This window comes from Haliotis asinina, chromosome 8 (genome assembly GCF_037392515.1).
Source record: "Haliotis asinina isolate JCU_RB_2024 chromosome 8, JCU_Hal_asi_v2, whole genome shotgun sequence".
In the NCBI taxonomy this organism is placed as follows: domain Eukaryota; kingdom Metazoa; phylum Mollusca; class Gastropoda; order Lepetellida; family Haliotidae; genus Haliotis; species Haliotis asinina.
The window spans coordinates 60057939-60070238 of NC_090287.1; the positions used below are offsets into that span (position 1 = coordinate 60057939).

At 39.7% G+C, this 12300-nt stretch overlaps 1 protein-coding gene across 1 annotated transcript in view; it reads right to left on the reverse strand.

The window, feature by feature from the left end:
* Positions 1–12300, reverse strand: part of LOC137295393 (inactive tyrosine-protein kinase 7-like) — a 132357-nt gene that overhangs the window by 22273 nt on the left and 97784 nt on the right. Inside the window, exon 7 of the mRNA XM_067826732.1 lies at positions 10102–10231. Within this exon, the coding sequence (XP_067682833.1) occupies positions 10102–10231 (130 nt within the window). The remainder of the gene's footprint in view (positions 1–10101; positions 10232–12300) is intronic.

A 12300-nucleotide genomic window follows, 5' to 3' on the forward strand; every position in this document is an offset into this window, starting at 1 on the left:
GAACAGTTTATGTCAGAAATGTTTATTTAAATGAAATATTAAGAATATAATGGATTCCCTAGCTGCATGGACTGGCCAACATATAACTCTGTTTAATCGCACATGTCTCATTATCACAAGGCATCTCATCCATTGTTTTTTCCTGCTGGAGCTGTCCCTTCTCAGAGCTAATGGTTGCTGATCTATTTTGGGGCTCATACACATATTCCTACAAATCACTAGCAATGGAGGTCAGGCAACTTCCAGCACTATCAGATGTAAGCGTCTCCAAATGTATGCCCAAGTCTCATAAATATTACCGTCTTATTGTTTTCAGCAAAAAAAAAACTACACTGTTGATACACAAGTGCGTCTTCACGACCATTACATGTAAGAAACATTCAGGATGCCATAATACTTGCAAGTAAACAAAGAATGTCACCTCAAAGAGCAATCTGTCAATGTAAAAATGTCAGCTGAGAGCTACAACATCACCATTAATACACATGTCTACAAAGAGCCAATATAAATATGGCAGTGAACTAGTTGGAAATCTCAGGCTACTTGAAGGGTGACAATTAAGTTTTGAGTTTTTTTTAAAGATTTCTTTCATCTTAAGCCATCTGTGTATGTGTATGTACACAAGGTCCCTTCCTTCATTATATACACCAACTCCTTCCTTCACTGCCAATTACAACACAGAAGCCAACACTCTTGTCTCCCATAATGCAACAGAGAGGAACAGTAATGGCCGCAAGGATCATCACTTTGTGCGCCTTTTTATCTGAGCGCAGTGGTGACTCCTCTCATGTGAGGATGTTGGCCATGTGAGGTATGCCCTGTAAACTTGATTGGCTTTGACATTGGAGACTAAATCTCCTCCTAGTACGTAACTGGTGCTGCTTCACAGACAGGAAAACATGGCCGCCAACAAGATGCTAGCCCCAGACAACCAGTTTTGCAGACAGACATCGTGAGATATCTGCCGTAACCATTCACTCACATCATTTATTTCTCTCCTCCTGCGACTTCATCTTGTGGAGTTTTACTCTACATCTTTCTTCCAAAAGCTATTACAGTTTTTGTACATTGCCCTCTTTTTCAGGCATTGCTGTGACGATGCCATTACACAACTTGCCTTGACAGAATCTTGGCTAAACATGCTGAACTTGGAGCTTATTACACAATGCAATAAAACAGTGTTACCATATATGTGATAATTGTGATATATCACATTTCAACCAATACAGCATTCTTTGCTGATGTAATGATCTTGGGAGCTTGTCGTGCCTTGTAAGTCTACAATTACCCAAAGTTTTCTTTACTTTCACTGTAAATGCCTATTGTACAACAAGAAGTTAAGCATTTGACTTCCCATCTCATTTATCAACACACACACATATATATAAGCTTCCTCTCAGTTTAATATCACTGCTCCAGACAAAGATTTCATAGGATGGAAGAGTTCTATCTTTCCATCATAAATCAGACTGTTTTCCTCAAGACTAATGTCAATACTGGAGAATTACTGTATACTGATATCAATCTTATCCATTGGAGTGCATCTACTAGACATGTTTATATTGACATTTATCAACTAGTTTATAAGACACTAAATTTATTTATGATATGATGCTTGGAGAATTGTTACGCTCCTATCTGCTTGTATAAATAGGTGCGCAGATCGCTAATCTTAATAGCCTTATTAAAAGCATTACTTATCATGCCACTGCATGCATGTTTTATTCACAAGAGATAACAAAACTGTTTGGGCCAAGTTTTTTCATTTTATTCAAGCAATCAGGCAAAGAATCACACACAATTTAGAATCAGCTCGAAGTCAAACTGATTGTAAATGTTTGTCAACCTTCCTTCCTTTCAAACCCAACATCTAAGTGCTTCCTCTCACTGATGTCTGCTTGCCTCCATGACAAGTAAGCAAACAATAACATGGCTGCCCTTGATGGCACTTGACTCATCTCACTACAAAACACAATGACTATTGAAGGTAGGTAGCCCTGTCTGACACTACTGCCAGCTTTATGTAACTGTAGAGTCAGGCATGGAATCTCACTTGGATCCAGTGTCACTCACGTATCTCGAGATTCTGCCCTATCTGGATGTGTGCCAGGTGAGAGACTCTAGATCTCTGTCTGTTTCCCATACTAGAGACTCCATCTGAAAGTGTCCCGAGCTAGAGACTCTATCTCTCTGTGTCCCAGGATAGAGACTCTATCTCTCTGTGTCCCAGGCTAGAGACGCTATCTCTCTGTGTCCCAAGCTAGAGACTCTATATCTCTGTGTCCCAAGCTAGAGACTCTATATCTCTGTGTCCCAGGCTAGAGACTCTATCTCTCTGTGTCCCAGGCTAGAGACTCTATCTCTCTGTGTCCCAAGCTAGAGACTCTATATCTCTGTGTCCCAAGCTAGAGACTCTATATCTCTGTGTCCCAAGCTAGAGACTCTATATCTCTGTGTCCCGAGCTAGAGACTCTATCTGTCTGTTCCCATCTAGAAACTAGAAACTTCTGTGTCCCAAGCCAGAGACTCTATATCTCTGTGTCCCTCTCTAGAAACTAGAAACTTCTGTGTCCCAAGCCAGAGACTCTATATCTCTGTGTCCCTCTCTAGAAACTAGAAACTTCTGTGTCCCAAGCCAGAGACTCTATATCTCTGTGTCCCTCTCTAGAAACTAGAAACTTCTGTGTCCCAAGCCAGAGACTCTATATCTCTGTGTCCCTCTCTAGAAACTAGAAACTTCTGTGTCCCAAGCCAGAGACTCTATATCTCTGTGTCCCTCTCTAGAAACTAGAAACTTCTGTGTCCCAAGCCAGAGACTCTATATCTCTGTGTCCCTCTCTAGAAAAAACAGAGAGCCAGAGACTCTATCTCTCTGTTCCCATCTAGAAACTATAAACTTCTGTGTCCCAAGCTAGAGACTCTATATCTCTGTGTCCCTCTCTAGAAAAAATAGAGAGCCAGAGACTCTATCTCTCTGTTCCCATCTAGAAACTATAAACTTCTGTGTCCCAAGCCAGAGACTCTATATCTCTGTGTCCCTCTCTAGAAACTAGAAACTTCTGTGTCCCAAGCTAGAGACTCTATATCTCTGTGTCCCTCTCTAGAAAAAATAGAGAGCCAGAGACTCTATCTCTCTGTTCCCATCTAGAAACTATAAACTTCTGTGTCCCAAGCTAGAGACTCTATATCTCTGTGTCCCTCTCTAGAAAAAATAGAGAGCCAGAGACTCTATCTCTCTGTTCCCATCTAGAAACTATAAACTTCTGTGTCCCAAGCCAGAGACTCTATATCTCTGTTCCCCTATAAAAACTAGAAACTTCTGTGTCCCAAGCCAGAGACTCTATATCTCTGTTCCCCTATAAAAACTAGAAACTTCTGTGTCCCAAGCCAGAGACTCTATATCTCTGTGTCCCTCTCTAGAAAAAATAGAGAGCCAGAGACTCTATCTCTCTGTTCCCATCTAGAAACTATAAACTTCTGTGTCCCAAGCCAGAGACTCTATATCTCTGTGTCCCTATCTAGAAACTATAGATCTCTATGTTCCAAGCCAGAGACTCTATATCTCTGTGTCCATTTCTAGAAACTATAGATCTCTGTGTCAAAAGCGAGAAGCTCCACATCAGGATGTGATCGAATTTAGAAATTCTGGATATCTGTGTATCAAGCTAGAGACTCCAAATCTGAGTATGTCCGAAGGTAGAGACTCTGAATCTGATGGCGTCCTAATCTAGAGATCGTACATCTGAGAGTGTCACAAGCAAGAGACACCTGGAAGAGTGTTGAGCAAAACCTTGTCACGTATCCCAACAAAACTCAGTCACCTGTGATAGAAACCTACACCTCCTTCAGATCACTGTTGCTGACTTCCAGGTTAAACTGCTGGACATGTGGAATGTGAGCCAGCCAGGTGATAAAACGTGTAGTGATTGTTATAGACTGAAGTAATTAGACACACGATAGGCATACACCCAAAAGGCTGTGGAGTCAGCCAAGCAAGTAATCCCTGTCATCATATGTCTGTCAAGTGTGCTGGTCCTTGTCGGAATCTATAATGCCCCGATTGTCTCTCCTGATCCTAATAGTCCTGGAAGGTCAGCACGACTGGACAACTTGGCACTTGGACATCCGCAACAAATTATACCCTAACAAATTGAATTTGGAGAATTTTGCCCATGACAGAAGGTTTTATGTGGGGCTTAACAGCAAAGTAGTAAATATACCGACAGCTATCAAATCCTGGTGTTAGGGACTGATACTAATTTGTGGTATCAACACTTGAGTTACAAATTATTGACCGCAACCAATAAATTCTGAGTTTTATTTTTTGTGAACCAGGCACAGGCCTGACAGCGCTGGACGGCTAAACCAGCCAGATTAACCCCTTATCGTGGGTCTACTGGAGGCTAACCCCTTAATGTAGGACATCTGCTTGGTTCTGAATGACATGTCAGATTATGGACGGGTGATAAGCCGATGGTTATTTATACTCATTATGAATATTTAATAAGATGCATATGTCAATTGTTTTAGGAAAGCCTCATGAAGGTTAAAGTTAAGGTCAAGATCGTTCACTGATCTGAAATTCATAAAAATTACATAATATGTACATGTTTATGTATGTATGCTTAACCTCCCTGAAACAAGCAAAAAACTTAATGACTGACACTCGGTATTCCATCAGAGACAGGCGTATGACACGTCTGCCTGGCTGGTAGCAGACTACGTGGCTCACACAACCCCACCTGGACCACGCCACATGAATACCCAGATACTCTCCCATGTCCTGCCCTTGCGACTGCAAACTATCAGATGAAGACCACAGTTATACTTTCATACATCTGGACTGCACATGGACTTCAGTTGCACATGTTCAAATCAACAAGATAAACTTTGTTTATTTTTCTTTTACAGGAAAGTCTCAGATCATTACGCATTGTGAAGATTCAATTTTAGAAGGAAACCATTGAGATTTTCTATAATGAACACAAAATCCCCTTCCTGAGATAGGTTTCCAATTTCCTCATCAGAAAACAAGGAAACAGAACAGTACGATACATTGTTTATCGCCCACACTACTGGAACATAATGCAAACTTTGGAAAGGACATATGATAACAATGTACAACATTTGTGTGAAAAGTGACTGTGTTTCCTCTGTTGCAAGAGCCAAAGATATTTCATGGGGATATGGCTGAGAAACTGTAGCAGCAACAACAAGGTGATGCATGAAGGCAACATTGTTTCAGATCGTGGCCTGTGCTCCTTGCCTCTCCACATCAGATGTGACAAGGAAGGGAGATACAGCAGTATCTTCTTTTCATGCTCTACAACTTGTCTACAAAAGATTTTATGAGCCAATTGCTCTTGCGCCAGAAGGCAGATAATCGGCAGAAGATAAAACCCTGACTTTCGCCAACCTGGCCACATTCCACCCTCATCTTTTGTAACTTGAACAAGGACTGTTTCATAAACATATACACATTACTGGCGGTGTTTGAAGTTGGTGTTTGTCAGAGACGTTAAAGCATCATAAAAAGCTGCAGTTTTCAGCACTTGAGACAATTTGCACTGCTTCTCCTTCCGACCAACCAGGCCACAAAGATGGAAGTACTTCAATGTCTGCCTTCCCCACCACCTTGAAGCTGCTCCAGGAGAATTGGCAATACACATCTGTACAACACTGCTCGTTGTGTGGAGACGGCACCACCAATCACACAAGTCGGTGTAATGATAACTCACGATATCATCAACAAATCTGTTCTTGTTGATATTGCCGTTGATTGTTAACTGTAACATTTACATCTCTACATATGCACAATTCTTCTATTCATGGAACGCATGGCAATATATTTTTTTAATGTACAGATAATATTTGTCTTCATATTCTTACATATCCTTCGTAAATGTCACCTCAGCATATGTGAAACATGGGCTACTTCATGAAATAAACTTTTCCTCCAATCAAAATGTGTCAGCATACGCTACGGATTTCCCCTGAATCCCACAGGAAGTACTGTTACCAACGCAAGAGAAAGTAGGGTCCGGTATGAGATTGCAATGTTGAAAGTATATAAGCCAAAGCTGAGTGTCAGAGCTCTCTACAGATGAAGTAAGAAAACAATCAGCAAAGGAAGTGGTCGGAGCTGGCTCACAAACATTCCTGTGTGTAATACACGCCAAGTTACTACACACATCAGGAGAAATACTAGCCACGCTAGGAGAAATATTACCTACACCCAGCTCAAGACTTGCTATGGGATACTGACATTAGCAAAGCAAGTAATACTTACAGTCTAGTACATTGACAACATTAGAAACTGGCTGGCAGGTTGAAGATATCATGTATTTCAAAATACCTTTTAGAAACAGTCTGCAGGAAAATAGCATTAACACCATTCTACAACTCTAAAAGCCATTTTTTTTTAAGCTTAAAATGTGAAATTACATAAAAATATTCAACTACAAACAATTATTTCAAAAGGAACTTACATTAAAGTTAAATGTAATGAATCTATCTCATATTTGCAAATATATACCAAAAAAACACCTTAGAAACGAATCTCATCATTTTTTGCTTTCTGCTGAGAGATCCTGGAACATTTTCCTGACTAATTTATGAATTCTACGTACACTGAGAAAAACGGAAAATATCCTTTTTTTTTGACATTTTCAAAACTGTTTTCAGTACATCTTGACAGGAAAGATTCTCTCATAAAGAAGTGCTTGCATGATCTAATTTCAGACTGTCAAAGTCTGTCACTGGAAATGCATGAGGTATTGCCATGCATGAGTTTTTCACTAAATGACAAACAAGCTGTTGAAATTTAACTGCAATTTTACCCCTCCCAGCCATCTGATGCTGATTTTGCAAGTACAACTCTGCCACATCTAAGTGATAAATTACAGTCTTTATAGACAAAACTAAGTGATAAATTAAAAGCCACATAGCCAAAACTTGGCAATAAATAAAAAGCCATGCAACTAAAACTAGCTGATAAATTGCAGAATGTACATCGAGGCATTAAGCTTAAACCAAAACATGTATCCGACTCTACACTTGTAATGTGCATTCCTACAATCTTTCAATGATGCAGAATAACCCGAATCTAGACTAAGTCCGCCATGAAGGATCATGTCCTCTGAGAGCCATTCCAATGGAGAATTGACAAAGAAAGATTGGATAAGTCTGCTGATAAATTTACACGATCTCCATGTTGGCGCAAATAGAGGCAAAACTGAAGCTATGTGCTCCCTAGTGGGATTGTGATGTCATCAATTAGCTTCAGCATATTTCACAGTCTCATTTTTCTCATCAGTTCGATTCACTAAGTCTCTCAGTCCACAATGAATTTTTCAACGCCGCCATTTGCCTGTGCTAAAATATTAACCATAATCGATAGTGTCATGATCACGCGCATAATGTGCACTCCAATTAAACTTGTTAAATTTCATCTGAAGTTTGTCCCAATGTTTGGAAAAATAATCAATATGCATTTCCAGATAACATTTAAAAAGACATACCAGTAATAAGTCATTCAAAAACTAATATTTTAAAAACTTTTTGTCAGAAAATTGTGAGAACATTTATTGGTTGACAGCTTGTGTATAGAAGCTGATGGGAGTAGCAGTTCCATGTCTGACAGATTTCTTACAACCTCCTAACCAGAGTTCTGCCCCATTTACGGGTCTAGATCACTGACATTTGCATGTAGATAATATTGTAACTACCAAACAGGGCCCAATTATAACTTTCTGATTAGTCACCTGGTTGCCATTGTATGGAACAACCTTGGTGGCACAATTGTAAAGCCTACATTAAGGGAATCGTGATCGCCTCAGCAGTAAGATTGTAAAATGACACACAGGGATAATGGTTGTCTGAGATGCCACAGTTCAGTATTCAGTTGCCTCCCTTGGGTGTGCAAGAAACTGCTGTGTGTTGGTTCAAGTCCTTGTTCGCCCTGATTACGTCTCTGCTTCAGAAGCAGTTTTCACCACAGTGACAAACACATAAGCCTTGAATCATGTCAGGATTTGACATTTGATTTGATAGAAATGACTAAAATGTTGTTCAAAGTGGAGATAAACCAACTCCCTCACTCACTCACAACTTGTACTGCTGCAGTACAAGTAATCACTACACAGTGAGTACTTAATACAAAACAACAGAAGTTAATATATTAACTTAAAGTTTTAAATTATAATTAACAGAGATGTATTAAAAACATTTCACCAACTGATTTATCTCATCTAACAATGTCTTTTGTTGCAATAGATCGGCAAAATAAATCATAAACATCAAATCTTGTAAAAATTATCAACATCACAGAGCTTAAAAACACTACAAACTTACAGTCCAAAACACAAATAGGACATCCATATCTTATACATCACCATCACATAATTTCTTTTTTTGTTCCATTTTTTTTTTTTGAAATGGTAGGTGAATACTTCTTGCCCAGAGATTTAAGATGACGGTATTTCTCAAGATGCTTGTTTTCAATTACTGTTTTGAATTTTATTATAGACCCTTGTAAACTCTTGATAGTAGTACAGGGGTGAAATACAGATGGCATGGTCAAATTCTGTATTGCCTCCTAGATTCCATGTTGAACCCTTGTCAGTTCTGCTTTCTCCAAACATCATTAAAACAGAATAAGGTATAATGAAAGGGTATGTAATAAATATTGAACGCCATACTTATGCATTTGGATGTTTTGTATTGACCTAAAAGTCGTCATGGGAGCTGAGGAATAGAGGACGTTCCTCTGCTCCCATGACATCATGTTCACTACAAAACATCCTGATGCACTAGTATGATGTTCTATATATGTAATGGCATCTAGACTTGCACTAGTATCTCAAGCAATGATTATTACCTCAGATCATTAGTCCTAGATCATATATAAATGACAAGTTGAAGTTGTCCCGACAAAAGAATTGAATACTTTCCACTTATCCAGACCTGACTATCATAACTATAAAATTACTGTATATGCAAGACTTGTCATTCATCAGACTTGCAGCAAGGCTAGACAATATCACAGCAGTAACGCCATATCACACACTGTGATGATTAAGTACATTTAGGTGTTATTCCATCCCTCCACATCACATGACCGACGATACACCTGCAGATACGACATTCATTGATTCAAAGCATATTGAAACATATTGCCGACCTTCCCATTCGCAGGATAAATCCAACATGGCTCTTATGGCTTAACACAATATGACATTTACCATTTAACATGCATCTGAGCTAAAGACTCAGTCAATATGACCACCTTGTGGGAGCAAATATTGACAAGTGATGATCTTCAACATAGGAATCAGCCTAGCATGGTTCAACACCCCACCTTCAACAATAACCAGCAGGGACAGATGGACTCAAGCCACACCGACAGCAGGATACACTGCTGTACCAGCTCAGTGGAAACGCTTCCAGCATAAGCTGCTCAGATAGATCCACTGTTGATGGCAATAATCCCCTCCCTTGCCTGTCTCCATATCCCCCTCGGCTGAACCTGTGATAGTCCCTCCCTCTGTGTCAGGAGACCCAGGCTTGGCAGAGGTCATAGAGCATTCTAGGACATATCTGTTTCATTAGCCTCTTAATGTTATTGTATATCATATCAAAGAGAGTCTTAACGTGCTAAGGTTGCATGTTGTTATGAAGTAAAACATCTTGGTCTTTGTGACTGTGGGTTCCTGCTACGATTTCTGGTCAAGTTTCCTTCAGCTTGGTATGAACGTTGGTTCATCCATCTCCCAGAAGGATAGGAAAGACGCAGATGAAACTGTGCTATGTTGTTTCTATCTCTGATAGACCTATATCAACATCCTTTTCAGGAACACGCTGGCAATCTGGTCATTCCAAAATATTTTTGTTTTGATGAGAAAATCGGACAGGTCTTTTTCATTCACAACTAGTTTCTGTCCAGCACACCTATATCAAAATACTTATTGCATATACCCAGGAATATGGCCTTCAGAAAATGGAACTGATTTTATTTGAATCCAGAAACAGACAAGTAGGGTATTGATCCTGCTAAGAGACTGACATGAGTTACTTTCCATAAACAACACCGAAACTACTTACCGAAATGAGGGTTTCGGCTTTCCCTCTGGTGGGAAGACCTTGACCTCAAACTTTTCATGGACAGGTACAACAACTGGATAATTTGCCCTCAAACGAGGCTCAAACGTCTCTGATGTAATTTCTCCCAGAGCTGAAAAAGCGAAACATCAGTCACAATTTGTCAGTAAAAAAGTTCCATAATTTACAATCATTGTTATGCTTTTTCGCTGAAACAGAAGATTATGAAATAACAGTTTTTGTAATTACGTTTATCAATCTCTGACATAAATGTGGTCATAAGTTTAACTCAAAGTCTCTGTATGACAGAAGCTGCAAGATGATGTATTTTTCATCATGATCCATCTCCTATTCATGAGTAAATGGTATTTTTATTTCATTGATTTACTGTTTTAATAATCTTCAGGTTTTTCAGGACAGGTGTAAATGTGTTGATCCATGCTGTCATAATTAATTTGCATATTCACTTGCAAGGCACAGTATGATGCAGCCAAGCAGGTGCCTGCCCCTGGTCTGGTCTCAACAGAAAGCAGCTGATAACATCCTAATCCTTGTGTATGACATCCTAGTGTATGACATTCCACATTGCATCAGAGACCACTACAGTCAACTTTATCAAGTTTAAAACTTTCAAGAACATTGTGCAATTCAAGTAATATTTCAGCATAGTACTAAAAAATGCAAGTTGACATTATCTTCTGATAAACTGATGTTAATAACACAGCCATCACATTTTCAATCCTAAAAATGTCCCTGCATAGGAATTTCAGGGTGTCAAGTCCTGCCATTTTAAAACAATTATATATACACCAGTGTACAAAAATGAACAAAAGATCAGTCTGGGTATACATTTAAAAGACTGAAATATGGGAGTGAGGAAGCGAGTACTGTCTTACTCTCCTTTTCACAACATTCCTGCAATATCATGGCAGGGGACACCAGAAATGGGCTTCACACACTGTACCCCTGTGGGGAATCAAACTCTGGTCTTCAGGATGATTAGCGAAAGCTTTCACCACTAAGCTACCCCAACGCACCTGGAATATGGGAACTACAAAGGGTTGTCACAATAAACTTAATAACTTAAATAAGTTACACTTTCAAAATCAGTAAACATTACGCACACCATATATAACATCATCAACGACATTAATTAGGTGATGCTGTTACTTCATCGACGACATTCCCCACATCACCAGTCTGTGATCAGGTTCCCTATCAGAATAAAAAGTTCTACCCCCTTCCGTCTGTAGATTATCATGCAACAACAACAGTCCACCAATCAGCTATAAGTAGCATGGCATGATTTATGGTTTTATTGACTTCAGCAAGGAGCAAACTACTTCCCTGGAGCACCGTATCAACCAAGTTTCCCCTGGATACGAGTAGACCATGCTGATAAGTAAAGAAAGCCTATGTGATAAAACCATTAAACAGTAATTTATAGCATCCTTATATTTACCATCAGGCAATGAAACTTTTATATCTTCTTGCATTCTGAAGATGTAAATGGTTTAAAATGTTTGAAACTGGCATTTATAGAAAGTAGGGGAGATGTTTTTAATATGTTTTTCAAGAATCCCTTTGCACAACCTGCACTAAAAGGTGTAACTCCACACAATGGAGAATTGAAATACATTCAATATTGAATAATATCATACACTGGTTGTTACAAGCGGTTTGGCTCTGATTCCAGACTTCCAGGAACCGTTTGTGAAAGTGGTTCTTGACACATGCTGTGTAATAAACAGTTGTGTAAGGGAGACAGCATGTCGGACAATGTCTCTAGACACTGCTGCTCCAAGCATGGCTGGCTAATCATCCTTTGGATAAACAACCTGCCCAGCACCTGATACAGACACCCTCAAACCCTCTCCTGCAAGGATGGCTACCAACTGAGTGGCTGAAGAGGCAACACTTAGAACCTTGCGACCACTTCAGTCTCTGAAAAGGACACCCTAACAACTTTTGTCCCAAGAATGGCTATCACCCCAGTGTCTGAAAAGGTCACCCTACCAACTTTTGCCCCAAGGATGGCTACCACCCCAGTGTCTGAAAAGGACATCCTAACAACCTTTGCCCCAAGAATGGCTACCACCCCAGTGTCTGCAATGGACGCCCTACCAACCTTTGCCCCAAGTATGGCTACCACCCTTGCTGTCCACACAGGGAACAGGAAGCAAAGTTATTCCACCATGTTTT